Below are 16,007 nucleotides of genomic sequence, written 5' to 3'. Positions count from 1 at the left end.
TGAGTTTTATTATAAAGTTTTTGAGTTTAATTACTTAAACATTAATTTCAAAAAGTTACATTATAACTCCAAAAAATTACATACAAGTCCATAAAAAATTGATTTTTGACATCATAAAACTTAAATATAATTTATAAACTCTATAAAACTAAAAAAAAAATATACAAAAACTCAAAAAATCAATAAGTGTGAGGTAGTACATCCGATGTACAATCTTTTTTCTCGTTACTTATTCCATGCTTATTACTCCTTTCGATTCTTTAAAATGTCTCGTATTTCATTTTTTGGCATATACATTAGAAATGTCTCATTTCCATCATTAATATGTACGAGTATTTGTTAGTAAAAGCAATTTACTTTATTGATAAGACTCGCCACTCCACTCACAACATTAATCCTTGTAAAAAAAGGTAAATGGGATTAGTGGGAGTATATGACCCATTACTGTTCTACATAAATCGCCCTTCTATTGTTTGGATAAAAATATGGAGGAAAAGGGTGGGACAATGAAGAAATTTAGTACTCCGTAGTTAGGTTAAATGAAGTGGACAATTTATTTTGGTAACTAATTAAACACAAAGTTTGATGGGACATGGTGGTGATAATAAAGAGCATGTAGCCCTAGATAAAAGAGGTCCAACGTCTCCATTATCATAAATTTTACTCTGTACAATCAATCGTATAAAAATTACTATAAGTTTATTAGAGAAAATGAAAAAATCGTTAAAAAAGAAAAAAGAAAAAACAAACTTACCTAAAAACAAAAGGAGTTACCTTAACAACACCGTAAGTATCACGTGTTACAAAACTAGTTTAAGAGATTAGAACCCTTAATACTCACACCCACCAACTTTAGTCTTGTCTCTCCAAATTACGACTTAACAAGTTTAATTACCTTTTTACTCATGAAAAAGAAGAAAACAAAACTAGTTTAAGAGATTAGAACCCTTCATACTCACACCCGGATGGTGGTTAGATGAAAAAGAAGAAAACAAAGTTAATCCTTGTTGTTAATTGCGCAGTTAAAAAGTTAAAACCACAAACATCATAAATTGGGCTGCGTTCTAGACTTCTAGTCTTCCTCCCCGCCAACTTTTTCTGCAACCCTAGCTCCCCTCAATCTCTCTTCCCCTTCAATTCAACCTCATTTTTTATCAGGTAAATTTAATCACAAATGCTTATTCTTAATACCCATTTCTTCATTTTTTATTTTTTTAATTGTTGTATTTTTGCTTCGGAAACAGTCTCTTTGTGTTGGTAACACAGGGGTAAGGCTGCGTATACCTTGTAATTTGCGGAAGCCCTTGAGGTATCGGGGTAATGTTGTTGAACTTCTTCTTGTTGCTGATGTTGTATGTTTGCTAATTGAATTTGATTATGTTAATAGCTAATTCAACTTACAGTCAACTTTTTGCAGTCATACAAAGATGGCTGGTGGCGATTCGGAAACTGGGCAATCAGCTATTTCTTGTGCTCGATGTGCTAAACCTGCTAATTTACAGTATGCCCTTTTCAGCTATTTCTTGTGCTCGATGTGCTAAACCTGCTAATTGTGTTTTGGTATTGTTATGATTAACTTGGTTTATGTAGTTATTTCGAAGTGGGTTTTTGTTATGATTAATTACTTGTGTATTGGCATTTGTATTGTTATGATTAGCTTGGTTTATGCTTTATAAAGTGTTTAAAATGGACTTGGCAAAAGATGAACTTACAAAGCAAAATAGTAAATAGGAAAATACCCAATAACTGAGTTCATTACTAGTTGTGATCTTTTGCAAAAAGAATAAAGCTATACTCCCTTCGTCTCGGTCATTTGTTTACCTTTGGTTTTGGCACAAAGACCAAGGAAAGAGGAGGGGGTCAATTAGTAGATGACAAGTGTACCGATTTGAGCGTGTAGGAACAAATTGCCCATCAAATGCATTCCTAAAGTAGAAAAGTAAACAATTGACTGGGACACCTCGAAATGGAATAGGTAAACAAATCACCGGGACGGATTAAGTATTTGAGATTAATAAGCTAATTAAAGACATTATTTTTACGCTAATCATTGAACTAGTTTGGATACTCCTCGCTCCTTTTGGCATTCGGCTGACATGATTGATTTGGAAGTGTTTTTATCTATGTTGCTCAGACTCCTTTAGAAGGATCCGATACAGGTGCGTGTCCGCGTGTCGGACTCGGCCATTTTTATGAAAAATATGCATATTTTGGCTTAAAATGAAGGGTCGAAGTGTCATGCCCTTGTCCGAGTGTCGGACACGGTCACACGGGTACGTGAAGGAATTAGAAGAGTCGGAGTAACATAGATTTTTACAGTTCGCGTGTCGAGATGTTAGGGTGTATTAGTTGGTACTATTATACTCTTGGATAGTAAATGTATATCTGTCTCATTATTAACTACGTGGTTATGATGATTGCCGTCTTTTTTTTTTTTGGACCTAGAATTGCATTCCCATTAGAATGTGAATTTTACAATGTGTATTCAAGAAATTAGTTCAAAAATCTTAGTAATAGTTGTTTATGCTAGGTGTCCGAAGTGCGTAGAGTTGAAGCTACCTCGTGAAGGCGCTGCATTCTGGTAAGTTTTTTTACGCTAATTTTGTTTTTCAATGAGGTTCAAGCTCGTTAGCTTAGGATTAGTTTTCTTATTGATCTTCTTCTTTGATGCATCTTGCCCTTCCCGATAGTATTAAAAATAGCCTTTATGTGTCGGTTGACTCTTGACACTTTGCTAAGGGTGTGTTATTCTGCCCCTGGCCCTTACCATAGTATTAAATCTCGGTTTGGGTTGTGGTATTGATTTTATTGGCCTAACCGCGCTAAATGCGGTCATTATCGCTTTGAATCATTATAAAATACGGCCGCATTAACCCCAAAACCTTTATAAATTCATACCTTGGTCCCTGTCGTCACACCGATATGTTAAAACTATGCCGGTATGCCCCCCTACCCTGTCATTCACAAGAACCTTTGAGGTATTAGAGTAATGCTATTGGTGACTCTGTTTGGCTTTAGAGAAACATGTTTCTGGCTATAAATTGCTAGTATGTTCAATCGAAAGCGGTGGTAAGCAAAAAAGAGTCGTCGAGCAGATTTTTGTTCATTTAGTTGCGTGGGGAAAATAGCAGAAAGGAGAGATAGGTAATTATAACGTGTTTGTGTTGCCACAACATACAGGGTTTTGAAATACATGTGTAGCATGCTTGTATTCAGAACCCTGTGTGCTCAGTCTCATTATAAGAAACAGGCTTATATCCCATTGATTAATAAATGATGTTTATGGAAGTTCTCAGGACTGTTTTAAGGCATCTTGGAGTTCTCATAAGTCAGTTCATTTGAAGGCAAAGGCATCCTCTCTAGAATCAGGAGCAGCTGGGGACAAAAATAATGAAGGTTGGCTTTATTGCATAAAAAGAGGACAAGCTCGTACACCAAAACTTCCGCAGTTCGATTGGACAGGGTACCTTGTCAACTTTTATTTGTTTGTAGTTACGTACACTTCTTCTTTTAATATATTAATGTGTTTAAACTCTCTACTATCACTTCTCTTGACAATGAGATCGTTGAGAGTAACCTAGATAAGTCCTCCATTACTTGTAGTTTGCCATTTGGTATTTCTTGTCATTTGGCGGGTATTTATTATGTTATGCTTTGTAGTACCACAACTTTAAGCTTCATACAATTTTTTTTCCGGTCTTGTTTGTGACTCTTAATGTTATATTTGTGGTTGAAGATCATAAATTTCTTTCAGGATCCACATATCTTACTGGCATAAATTTGTAATCAAATGATTTTTACATCATGCGGACACGCATTTTTTTTAATACATGTTTGTGACCGGTCAGATTAATTAGCTTCTCTTTGAGCATAACTGTACTTCTATGAGTTGCCTTGTCTCTTTCTCTCGTTCTTTTCTAAGATGTAACCTTGCCGTAATGTAGGCCGTTAAGACCATACCCTATATCAAGTAAGCGCATTGTACCGCCGCACATTGAGCTGCCTGACTGGGCGCATGATGTAAGCGTTTATTTTTGTTAGTTCATTTTGTTCCTTTTATACGTAGATATATGTTATAGAATTGTTGCGTCAATGGATATAAACCAATTTTGTATAAATGGTCTAAGCTTTCTCTTTGCTCTTGCATTTGAAGCTCTTTTACTGTCAATACAAGGTTCATCTAATATATCGAAACCCTGCAGGGAATTCCCAAGAGTGAGCCCATAAGTGATTTTCAGCAAGTTGTTGAGGTACACATGGAAATAGTCTAATACTAGTTCACGGAGAGCCTTTTTTTTTTTTAAATGCCAATTGTATGCATTTTTCCCTCCTGCCTATTTTGTCCTCCCTCTGTGTCCTAACTCCTTTCTAATGACTCGATTTCTGCAGATCAAAACACCAGAACTGATTGAAAGAATGAGAGAGACTTGTAGGGTATGCATATATTTATTAAGGTTTATTGTTGTACATATTTAAATTTTGACCTTGCCCTTTGTTTCCTAGTATTTGTTGCTCTGGTAAACTTGTTCCATTATGCTCCACAATAGAGATGGTCACCCCATCATGTCTATATTTTAGCCATCATCTACCCTCAATGAGAGATTGAGAGGTTATACCTGAATTAGGTCTAGTTTTTGTGAATATTGGATTTAGTTTTCAGACTTATGCTTGGTGATGGTTATCGATCAAGACCTCTAATAAGAAAAAAGTTTCCATTGTGGTGGAAATTTTTATTGGGTGGGTATGGGCCTACTCTTCACCTCTATTACTGTCAGCTAGGTCCTGTGCTATTTCTTCTTTCTTAGTCTTTTTCTGAAGATTGCTATCTCTAGATTGGCAGAGAGGTTTTGGATGCTGCTGCTCGAATTGTTCGTCCAGGCATCACAACAGATGAAATTGATCGTGTTGTCCATGAAGCTACTATAGCTGCAGGTATTTGTTGATTTATCCAGACAGGAGTTCAAAGAGATATTCATTTCTGTTCTTAAATGTTGAAATTGATCGTGTTGTCCATGCACTAGCCAAGCACTTCCGCGCGCCTCGTAGCGCAGTTAACGAGATGTGCACTGCTATGCAGTTTCCATATATTGCACCTCTTCACCCCTGGCCATCGTGGCCCTGTTGCACCTTCCTAAACCAAGTGTTGTATAGAAATTGCGTTTTGTGGGAGGTTATTAGTACGTACAGGCAAATAGGAATAATGAACCATCCATTTTCAATTTGTCTGTCGCATCTAGATCAATTTTTGGATAATAATAATGAGTTGCAGTTTCAGAATGGGCTGTCACCTCTGTACCTCTTAACAAATGAAATTTTTTGTATGCAGGTGGCTATCCTTCTCCATTAAATTACCATTACTTTCCAAAATCCTGCTGCACGTAGGTACTTCTACTTGTTAACTTTCGTACCCTTTTGTATATGATACCTTTTTCTAATATGAAATTCGTTTGTTTGGGTGTAGGTCTGTCAATGAAGTGATTTGCCATGGAATTCCTGATGCTAGGTATTATCAATCCTTCTATCTACATTTTATGTTCTGTATTATATGGATACCGCCATCCCCCTTTTTCTTGGTGTGATATTCGTAGATGTTATTTCATTTCCTTCTTGATTGTTTCCATTGGCTTTATACATACATTGAGCTATTGAGATATTACGTAGTCTCCTATTTTTCTCATTTCAACAAAACGTATAGTATAAGAGACTATCTCTCCCCTTAGCTCCCAACTCAATATAAACTAATGTCTACTTTTGGGAGACGTGATCAGAGAGAGTACTCCTTGAAAGTCTAAATAAGAAAGCTTCGGTGAGTATATTTGATTAAGTAGGGAGCAATTAATAAGAAATGTAAGATGCTACTTTTAGGAGACGTGATCAGAGAGAGACCACTGCAGTATTTTCGTTCTTCTTTTAAGGTTGCCATTAGAAAGGTCTTTTTCCAAAATAGCCGTTTAACTCAAAGTAAGTCCAAAATGACCATTTTATAAGTTTAATTAAAAAATGACCATCTTGGTTATATAAAGTTGCCGAAAAAAAAGACACCTAAACTATTAAAACAATGAAAAAATTTACAAAATTGAAGGGCATGTTTGGCCTAGTTTGTTAACAATGAGTTTTTATTTCTTAAGCTTAATTTTCTAAAAGTGTTTTTCAAAATCTAGAAGCACCAAATTGGTGGTTCTATTTATAAGGGCAAAAAGATGATTTTTGAGCTTTTAAGAAGCTATTTTCAGCTTTTAAATAATTGTGTGTTTGACCGATTTGTGTTTTTTGTCCAAAAAAACACTTTAAAAAGTTAGGCCAAACACACACGAAAAATAGTAATATTTCTAAATTATTTTCAGAAAATTAAGAAAACTATCTATTGGCCTACAAATCTACTTTTGAGTGAAGGCATATGAATTATTTTTAAAAGTTACAAAGGTAAAAACGTATGACACGTCCATAAAATATTTTAAAAAAAGTACAGTATAATAATAAAATAAAAGAACATGCAGTTTCTTTTCTATTTGTCAAAGCCCTAATAGTAATGTTATTATATTACTGTATTTCTAAGTTTTTAGCTATTAATGAATTATTTTTTAGCTATTAATGAAATATAATGGACATATGGTCATTATGGTTATATAGTTTAGGCCAAATGGCTATTTTGGCAAAATATCCGTCATTACTCCTTAGACCATGTATATCGGATTCGTTATATGTATTTTCAGTAAGTGATAGGATAGAATTCGCTCTGAATGATTCGTGATTCATAGGTTATCCGAGCGAATCCGAAAACCCTGCTTTGGACAACCAATGTTTTTTTTACCACCCATTCCCTCTCTTATGTACCACCATGAATGTAGAAAAGTAAAACAGAGAACTTCACCCATATGATTATATTTTACCTCATGTATGTGTGTCTTATTGACCCCTTTATATAGCATTTTGGGAATGTCAACCATACTTCATGATTTGCTATTTGTTAACTATGTTATGTAGTTTAGAGACTACTTCGAAGCATCATCTAAATCCCTGATTGAATGTTGAAAGGCCTTCAAGACTGACTTGTTAAGTCTGTATGTATGTTTTTTCAACAACTAATACATGGATTAATTCAGGGTGTTAGAAGACGGGGACATTGTAAATGTTGATGTCACTGTTTACTATAAAGGAGTTCATGGTAAGAATTATATTCTGGGTACTGCTTTAAATTATTCAACTGTGGAAGTCATAGCTAACTTAAAGAAATTTTCAGGTGATCTTAATGAAACTTTTTTTGTTGGAAACGTTGACGAAGCATCGCAGAAGCTGGTCCAGAGTACATATGAATGCTTGGAGAAAGCTATATCAATTGGTTGGTACCTCAGTACTCTCATAGAGCTTATTCACATGATAATGGTGTTGTTTGGCCAAGTTTATGTGAAAGTGTTTTTACTTCTTAGAATGAGTTTTTTAAGAAACTACTTCTTGAAAAAGTTGAAGTTGTTTGGTCTAACATTTGTAAAAGTAGTTTCTTAAAAAATTGATATGTTTGGCCTACTTACTTTTATCCTATTTTTTCACTTTGTTTTTTGTTAACTATATTATTTATATGTAAAACGGTCTCATAAATTATAGCACAAATTATAAGATGATCTCACACCGTAAGACGGTCTCATGATGTAAGACTTCTACGGAGTATAAGTTTGGCCAAGCAGAGAAGAGAAAAAGTGGAGTTACAACAAGGATTGTAAAGACACAAATTCTTGTTTCAGACGGTTATTTTTCGTCATATGTGATCATTTTATGGTGAAATGTAACCACAATGATACAACCACTGTTACCGCTTATGATAACTTGTTTTTCAATAGTGGTCACATTTGACTGTAAGTTACAAAATCTCATCTTATTATTTCAAACCAAAATAACCCGTCTGAAGCAAAACCAACTGATATAAAGAAGTAATGGTCTCCTGGAAAAAAAAAAAAAAAAAGCACATTAGTAATGAATTTTTAGCACTTTATGTGAAAAGTAGTAGAAGTAGAAAATACCTACTTCTACTTTTGGGGATAAGTTATTACTTTTTGACTTTTTAAAAGCTGTTTTTGAAACTCCATAATTTAGGGTGTTTGGCCTAGCTACTACTTTTTCAGTTACAAAAACAGTTTTAAAGCTTGGCCAAACAGCACCAATGTTTCATTAACTTTCAAAGCAAGGATTTTGAGTTAATACTTGTTCGGAAAACAAAACAACAACATCAGAGCCTTAATCCCAAAATGATTTGGGGTCGGCTGATATGAATCATCCTTTAGAACCGTCTATGGGTGAACACACACCTCAAAAAGCAAATTGAAAAGGGAAAGTGAAAAACAAAAGGGAGAGCGAGAATGTAATGAAAAGTCGAGATAAACTTAGAGGTTTTAAAATCGAATTCCTGATTTCTTTTATAAAAACTTCAAATTTAAATCGAGAGAAAAGATTAAAACGATTTTGAAAACCGAAATAGAATTAAGGATCCGGAATGCCTTAAAAGTAAACCAAGTAAAATATATAAGAAAGTGGTTGGTAAAAAAGTGTAATAAAGGAGAGAAGAACAAATAATTTATTTATTTTTAAATTAAATAAAAACCCTAAATATGTCCAAAAAAAAAAATCAAATACTAAAAATTCACATGTATCCTTTTCCTCCATTGTGCCCTCACCGTCACCATACCCTCCTCGAGCCCCAGAAATCTCATATCTTGCTCTATCACTCTCAACCATGTTTGTCTCGGTCTTCCTCTACCTCTAGGGACCTTTTTTGTTCTCCAAGTCTCCAGCCTCCTAACCGGTGCGTCCATAGGTCCGGAAAACAAAAAACAAGCAAAAAAGAAGAGTTAAAAATGAAAATCTTGTAGCTTGAAGGATTGGTCTGGGAGCAATAGCGTAACTGCTTATATGCCCCTTTACTTTGCCTATGACATTTTATGAATAATTTAATTACCATTTCTAGGTGCCAACTGCCACAACCCCTTTTTTCTCTGTTATGATTCAATTGATGCTCTACTTTTGTCATGCTCAGTGAAACCTGGCGTGAGATTCCGGGAAATAGGAGAGGTTGTCAATCGACATGCTTCGATGTCAGGGCTCTCTGTGGTATGTAGCCTATGACAACAAGGAATTCTCTTACTTTAGTGACGTTACCAACTGGTAATTTACTTGTTCTCGTGATTTTTACAGGTCAAGTCATATTGTGGTCATGGTATTGGAGAACTCTTCCACTGTGCTCCAAATATTCCTCACTATTCCAGTATCCTTGAATAATGAATGATTGGTCATAAATCCACTCTAGTTATCTGCCGAACAAATTTGTCTTTAATATTTTGCTGTAGTTGTACATATTTGGTTCCTTAACCTATACAGGAAATAAAGCCGTTGGTGTGATGAAGGCGGGACAGATCTTTACCATCGAACCAATGATTAATGCAGGTACTTGTTGTAGTTTTGTTTAATTAATGACTTGTTACGCGGTCCTTGTATGGTAGACATGGGTACATGTCCAAGTGTCAGATTCACCAAGACTCTAGTTTTGGACATAGGGGCTATTCTAAAATGAGGATATGGGTGTGTGCATGTGTCAACGCCTCTTTGAAACAAAAATATATTTGTAAATTTGGAATATATGGTTTGAGTTTATAAACTTCATTATCGAGTTTTACCCTAAATTAAAGGCTTAAAAGCAGTAAATAATCATCAGTAGTATTATGCCTCTTATAGAACAGGCCGAGTTGTAGGCTTTGGCCTTCGTGTAAAGACTTCATACCCATATCCTTGCCTATGTTAAGTGTTGTGATAGGCTCGGGTACTGCCGCTAATGCGGAGAGTCAAAGTAACACGGGTTTTATTCCTGCATGTTTTTCAAATGTTCTAATCATTTCCTGGTATCTGATTATATTTTCTTATAGGAGTATGGCGAGACCGAATGTGGCCTGATGGCTGGACTGCAGTTACTGCAGATGGAAAGCGCAGTGCACAGTTTGAACACACTCTACTGGTGCGCACCCTATACCTTATGATTTATTCTATTTTTTTCCCTCGTTTCTAGGCACTTTCTACTTCACCTAATTATTAGGCTGAAGGCCTAAGCGGATGACAATTTAGATAAAGGAAAACCTTTGGGCCTAATTCCATAATGCTCATAATTTAAGTGCTCTGTTTATGCTCATTCTGAGGAGTAGCTCATTTTCTTAGTTCGCGTTATCTTACTTGGATTCGGGAAGGCTTATCGGACAGAATTACATATCTAAGTGCTCTGTTACTCCGACACTTCACTTAACTGCCGTGTCGCGTGTCAGACACGTGTCGGTGTCCGACACGACACGACACTTCGACGCTTCAATTTAGACCACAAAACAGGAAAATTCACCCCAAATAGCCGTGTCCAACACGCCGACACGTGTCGGCGTGTCTGAGTAACACAGTCTAAGAGTCAGATTTGTCACGACTCGTATTTTGGGACACGGGTAGTTCGACTTAAGATAAACCTATGGATATGGGAAGTGGGAACACATCTTTTAATAAAAACATAATCTAGAGTATGAATATTTAGTGCTTTTTTAATAAAGTGGCGTTCGCTCTACTTTGCTTCAGTGCACAAACATTGTAACACCCAAGTTAGTGAGAGGAAAGTTGTCCCATATCGGGAAAATTAGAGGTTTGTGATATTTTTATAAAGGATTCCACCACCACTTAGTAACAAGGCCTTGTGCTTTTGGGCTCAAGTGAGGACAAATAATGAGCTCAAAGGTACACATCCCATCTTATTGGGGTTGTGTTACGACGGTGGTAGGTCGGGTTGTTATAAACATACTGCGCTCTTATAGTCATCTTTTTCATTCACTATTTACTGGAGTATTAGTTTTGATGATTAGCAATATGATAAATTTATAGGATAATGAAACTGATCTTCAACAAGTGTACTAATTTTTTTTAACCTTCGCTCATTATTGAAATTCAAATATTGCAAGATGGGCAAATAGTCAAATACTTGTAACATCTCAATTTATATTGTGATAATCTGCCTTCTGCACAATATACTCCGCCAAAAGAATTTTACAATTATCTTATTTATAATATGCGACTGACTTATTCGATAAATCATTCTACCACTTTCCCATTAGCTTACTAACTCAAATGAAAACAAATCCCCTTTATAAATCAGAGAGAATTTATGTTAACGTGTTTGAACATTCCGTACTTGGAAACTGATGTTAATTCCGACATTGTGATGCTGCAGGTGACTGAAACTGGGGTGGAGGTACTCACAGCGCGTTTGCCTTCTTCTCCCAATGTATTCCCTTGGCTTAAAGCTTGATAAAAAAAAGCAGTCGGCCTGACAAATTGCAGCTGTCTTTTTTCGTGTCGGCTTTCAACTATTAACAATAAAAATTGTTTTGTCAGACTAATGTATTCATTTTTTTTTGCTTTAAAAATTCCATTGGTGAGTTTTGAATTAGTTCTAATGTATGTGATCTTCGGTTTATGATTGAATACAAGGCTGTGATTGCAGATTTGCCTATTTGAGTATTTGGCCTTCTTTTCAACACTATTGCTCAGAAAGCGACTTTTGTGTATATCCTTTTAGAATCGGAAAGTCACAAATTGTAAGGTAATACTCCCTTCTGTTCACTGAAATTGCAACATCACTTGAATACATGTGTAGTATTTTAATGGAATGTTGCAATTCCTGAGAACCGGAGGGAGTACCGTTTGACCATGTGTCTAGTTCATAGCCTTAGCTAGTCCTATAAAAAGTTCATGGGACTAAACAAAATTTTATTATGATAGAATGGTATTTTATGTGATACCAATTTTGAATCAGAGAAGATATCATATCATTCATATTAAACAAAATTTTATTATGATAGAATGGTATCATATGAAATACCAATTTTGAATGGTATTTCATATGTAGCTTTACTTGTTTACATGTATGTTTTGTGATGACAGTGACTCACATTTTAGTCGCAAGTCACTCAATGACGGTTGGATGACATGCAATGGCTCTGTTGCACGTTAAGCACCATAAAAGAGCCGTTTTACATAAAGTACGACCATCTTACACAAGAATTACTCATCGACAAGTTATCATTAAAACCCACAAGTACAAGGCAAATTAGTTGCGGACAACCAAGAATCACCGGCTGTCAGACTTGTATGATTTGTAATTTTGTATGATACCTGGAGAACAATGAGTTGGAACCCGTGATCACATCTCTCCCCGGTTCCCATAGCACAAAGTGCTCACGGCAAACATACCCTCTACTCTAAATCAACACACTTCAGATTGATGAAATTATCCACGTCTGTACAAAAACAGGTAGGGTATCATAGGCAGTGGCAGCCTGGGTATACAGGCACACTAATGACTAACCCAACCATTGTTGATATACTCATTTTGATTCAGGTCAATCCGGCCACATGCAGTAAGTGTGTTAGTCCCTACTGGTGGATATAGGATTCACCAGGCGCCACACTCATACTGGTTCGGTATAATTTTGGATCACCATATGTACAGACAGAACAAAACAGTTGCGAGAAGCTAAAGGAAAAAAAACTACTGCAAAATGAAAGTCGATCCAAATAGAACAGATAGGACAGAATCACACAAATCCCTCCAACTTTGGGATTTGACACCCTACCGGCTACCACACTCAAATCATACATTCTAGTTGCTACAAATACAACACCACAGTGATTCTGAAAGACACTTGTGACACTGAAGCAATTCCGACAGAGCAGCCATCGACTTGAAAAGATAAAGTTACATACATATGGAGTATGATATAATAACACAGGTTACATTACAAGTGGGAGGCATTGCCGGGAAAGCTCACTCAGCCACCTTCATGCCAGTTAAGTAGACTCGACTCTGAATTACAGTTCCTCCAACCCAAAACCCGGGCATAACCATCAAGCCAACCTTTGGCTTTTCCTCGTTTTCATCCATTATCAAGTTTTTCACCACGCTTTCCATGTAAACCTCGGAGAATTCGTTCCCCTTGTTCACTTGAAATATTTTCACACTTGGATCAAAGGAATGAGCCAACCTATGCAAAAGCCAAGTTGACTTGGCTAGTTTCAAGAAGGCCTGATAGAATGGGGTTCGAGGGTGCCCGCCTCCCATAACATAGTTGCGTTGATCCAAATTGCCGAAGAATGAGGCCTCCATTTTGGGATGGATCACAACTAGATACTTGCTCCTGCAGAATTTACCAAATATAGAATCTGGGTTTTGGCCCAGAGCATCCAACGGGTCCATTTCTCTCAAAGCAAGGTACTGGTGAAAGAAACTCTCAGTGTTCACTGAAACATCTTCGGGTTTCTCTGTGAATGTCTCTTGTTGAAACCCCAAGAACATCTTCTGGCATATGTAGGATTCAAATGCATATTTTTTGTGGGCCCTCTTGGCATAGACAACACTAGGCTCAATTGACTGAGCTGCGGCATCAAGGTCCCAACTAGCTGCTTTCATCATGTTAATTAGTGGCTTTGAGAAATCGTGAATAGCTTTATACGCAGTTTCAACAGCTGAAATGAACAAATCAGGGGTCAAATCCACAGGAAAGAATCCGTTTTGTTGGCCAGAAACATCAGATTCTCTAGTGGACAAGCCTCGCATCTTCAGATTCTTTTCCAGCTTCTCTCGCTTTTGACCTGCCTCTTCCACTAATTGCTGCAATTGATGTATCTCAGAATCCTTGTTCTGAATTTCTGACTGAAATTTTTTCACCATGATTTCATATGTTTTCAATAAACTTTGCTGTTCTTGAATCTCGGCAGCTAATCTGGAATCCTGAGGAGAAACACATGCAGGTTTTGGATTGTTTTCCCGGTAAAAATGCTTTAGTTCAGACAGATGTTTTAACTCTGAGATGACTTGTTTGTCAGCAGCTTGAATTTTATCGGGATCATAAGGAGTATGAGCAGCTTGGAGGTTGATATAAGCGGTCTTCAGAGATGAAATGTTCGTAAATATTCTAGAGATTAGAGCATCTATAGCTTCAACATTCTGATTCATGGACTCCTCCATAGGTTGAGGGTGGACTTTCTGGCTATTGCTCTCACGAAGTTGACTTTCTCTAACTTCAGTGGGTAGCATAGCTAATTCTAAACAAAATGGCGGTCAGACAATTACCACTCCCCTCACGAAATAGTCGAGTTCAACCTGTACAATTGCACACAGTAAAAGTTTGAAATCATTGTACATGAGTACAGGATCAATGGTTATGGCAAACCTTATTAATCAAACATGTCACCCAAAGATCGTAAAAAATTGCATAGAGAAGTGGGATGTAAAATATCGGTGGTATGAACTATTTATATACTCCCAAGTCTCCAACAGCATACTGTGCAAGTGCACGGTGCATATATATGGTCTTTGGTTGCAAGGTGCATATATACGGTCTTTGGTTGCAAGGTGCAAATCTCTAGTCTTTGGTTGCAACTTGCAAGGTGCAAATCAAACTTAAAAGCCGAGGCTTGGGAAGAAAATGCTGTATGATAGTGTTAATAGAGTAATCAAAAGCAGTTGTGACACTCTACATTAGGCGAAATGTTCGAAGGAGTCATGTTTTGACTATTTAAGTTACCTCAAAGAAGCAGTACATGGGGAAACAAAGGAATGATTAACGGGGGTATTAAGAGGAAAAACAAAACTAGCCAGCTGAAATGCAGACGCACTACCTAAATGATTTGAGCACAACTATCTCAGAGCCTACACTGATACAATACAACAACAAGACTCCCAAAATAATTTCCGTTGTCTGATATGAACAAAGCAACATTTATGGCTTGAGACTACATATGGAGCATTGCCTCAATTGCCTAATAACTGAGCTAGCATACATAGTCGATATTATAACTTTCCTTCGGAAAGATAACTGGCCTAAACCAACAACAACAACAACAACAACATTACCCCAGTGCCTCAATGGCTCCCGCAAATTGCCGGGTAAGGGGGGGTCGGATGTACGCAGCCTTACCCTTGTGTTAGCAACACAAAGAGGCTGTTTCCGAATGACCCAAGATGAAAATTGCGTCGAGAACTGCATCGAAGGACCGCCACTTTACAAAAGAAAGAAGCGCAGCCACTTTAGTGAGCCATTTTGATTTATTCCATTATAATCCATAACCAAAGAATAATGAGTCTTTGGCTCCATTGGAAATATAAAACATAGATTGCGAGTCCGGCCGACTTAAGAATACATTAAAGTAACATAGAAAAACCGATTTTTTTTTATTAAAAATCATATTTTTTTTAATGCTTAGGGAGGTAACAGCTAGTACCCAAGAGCTAGCTCCCTAGTTCCGCCACTGCCCATCTTCGACGACAAAAATACCCAAAACCAAATCACAACTTAGATCTATTTCCACAATTTCACCATCCTAAACGCACAAAATTGCAAAATCTGAAAGCTGCCCATATAAATCCAAAAAGACTACATATTTTTAATCAATTAACACAAATCATAAATTCATCATTTCTTGCGAATCAAAAATTACATAAATCAGTACCCAAAATCTAGAAATCGCCTAAATTTCAAGAATTTAACCTATCTGAAAAAGCGGAAATAAAATTAATAACAAAAGATTGAAGTTAAAGAAATGCAAGATAATTAAATAAATAAATAAATAAATAAGAGGAAAATAGAAAAAGAAAGACGAAGAAAGGAACCTGAGGAGTGAGTAGAGAATGGAGAGAGCATGAAGAAAGGAGAGAGAAGGAGCCTAGAGAAGCACTAAAGCGTTCGAGTGTTTTTGGCGAGAGTAGAGCTGATCAAAATGCGAGCTTGGGGCAGGACGTGGTAGATCTAACTTTTAAAAAGTGTTCGACGAATCAGATTTGTATTTAATAAGAAAACATAAGCGTAATTTTCCACTGTCCGTACCCGCCTACTTCAAGAGAGCGGGCCGGCCCGTGAGCCTGACTAAAATAAAATACAAAAATTAGTGTTTCTATTAAAACACGAGTTTGTTATAGCTACATCCCCTAAATCTTAACA

The 16,007-nt window shown here is 36.5% G+C and overlaps 2 protein-coding genes across 7 annotated transcripts; one reads left to right on the top strand and one right to left on the bottom strand.

Annotated features, from left to right (window-relative positions):
* Positions 1-1,006: 1,006 nt before the first annotated feature.
* LOC141596610 (methionine aminopeptidase 1A) lies at positions 1,007-11,546 on the top strand. Of its 6 annotated transcripts, none has more exons than XM_074416809.1 (18): positions 1,039-1,158; positions 1,245-1,317; positions 1,418-1,501; positions 2,531-2,581; positions 3,290-3,463; positions 3,945-4,020; positions 4,203-4,250; positions 4,390-4,434; positions 4,833-4,932; positions 5,327-5,378; positions 5,462-5,503; positions 7,104-7,165; positions 7,241-7,339; positions 9,026-9,099; positions 9,184-9,253; positions 9,367-9,432; positions 9,909-9,997; positions 11,240-11,546. In XM_074416809.1, the coding sequence occupies exons 3-18, from the start codon at positions 1,428-1,430 to the stop codon at positions 11,315-11,317; spliced, it is 1,200 nt and encodes a 399-aa protein (XP_074272910.1). In that variant the 5' UTR covers positions 1,039-1,158; positions 1,245-1,317; positions 1,418-1,427; the 3' UTR covers positions 11,318-11,546. The 6 variants fall into 6 exon arrangements, with proteins under 6 accessions (XP_074272915.1, XP_074272910.1, XP_074272914.1 ...); XM_074416811.1 differs by having other exon boundaries at positions 1,055-1,158; positions 1,245-1,309; positions 1,404-1,501; XM_074416810.1 differs by having other exon boundaries at positions 1,055-1,158; positions 1,404-1,501.
* A 1,005-nt stretch (positions 11,547-12,551) lies between these two features.
* Positions 12,552-15,782, bottom strand: LOC141596608 (protein GRAVITROPIC IN THE LIGHT 1). The gene is made up of 2 exons (XM_074416806.1): positions 15,680-15,782; positions 12,552-14,170 (listed from the first exon to the last, which is right to left on the bottom strand). The coding sequence occupies exon 2, from the start codon at positions 14,102-14,104 to the stop codon at positions 12,836-12,838; it is 1,269 nt and encodes a 422-aa protein (XP_074272907.1). The 5' UTR covers positions 14,105-14,170; positions 15,680-15,782; the 3' UTR covers positions 12,552-12,835.
* Between the last annotated feature and the right edge of the window lie 225 nt (positions 15,783-16,007).

Source organism: Silene latifolia, chromosome 8 (genome assembly GCF_048544455.1).
Source record: "Silene latifolia isolate original U9 population chromosome 8, ASM4854445v1, whole genome shotgun sequence".
NCBI classification, from domain to species: domain Eukaryota; kingdom Viridiplantae; phylum Streptophyta; class Magnoliopsida; order Caryophyllales; family Caryophyllaceae; genus Silene; species Silene latifolia.
The sequence above is the reverse complement of the archived record's forward strand: the minus strand, read 5'-3'. Positions and strand labels throughout refer to the sequence as shown.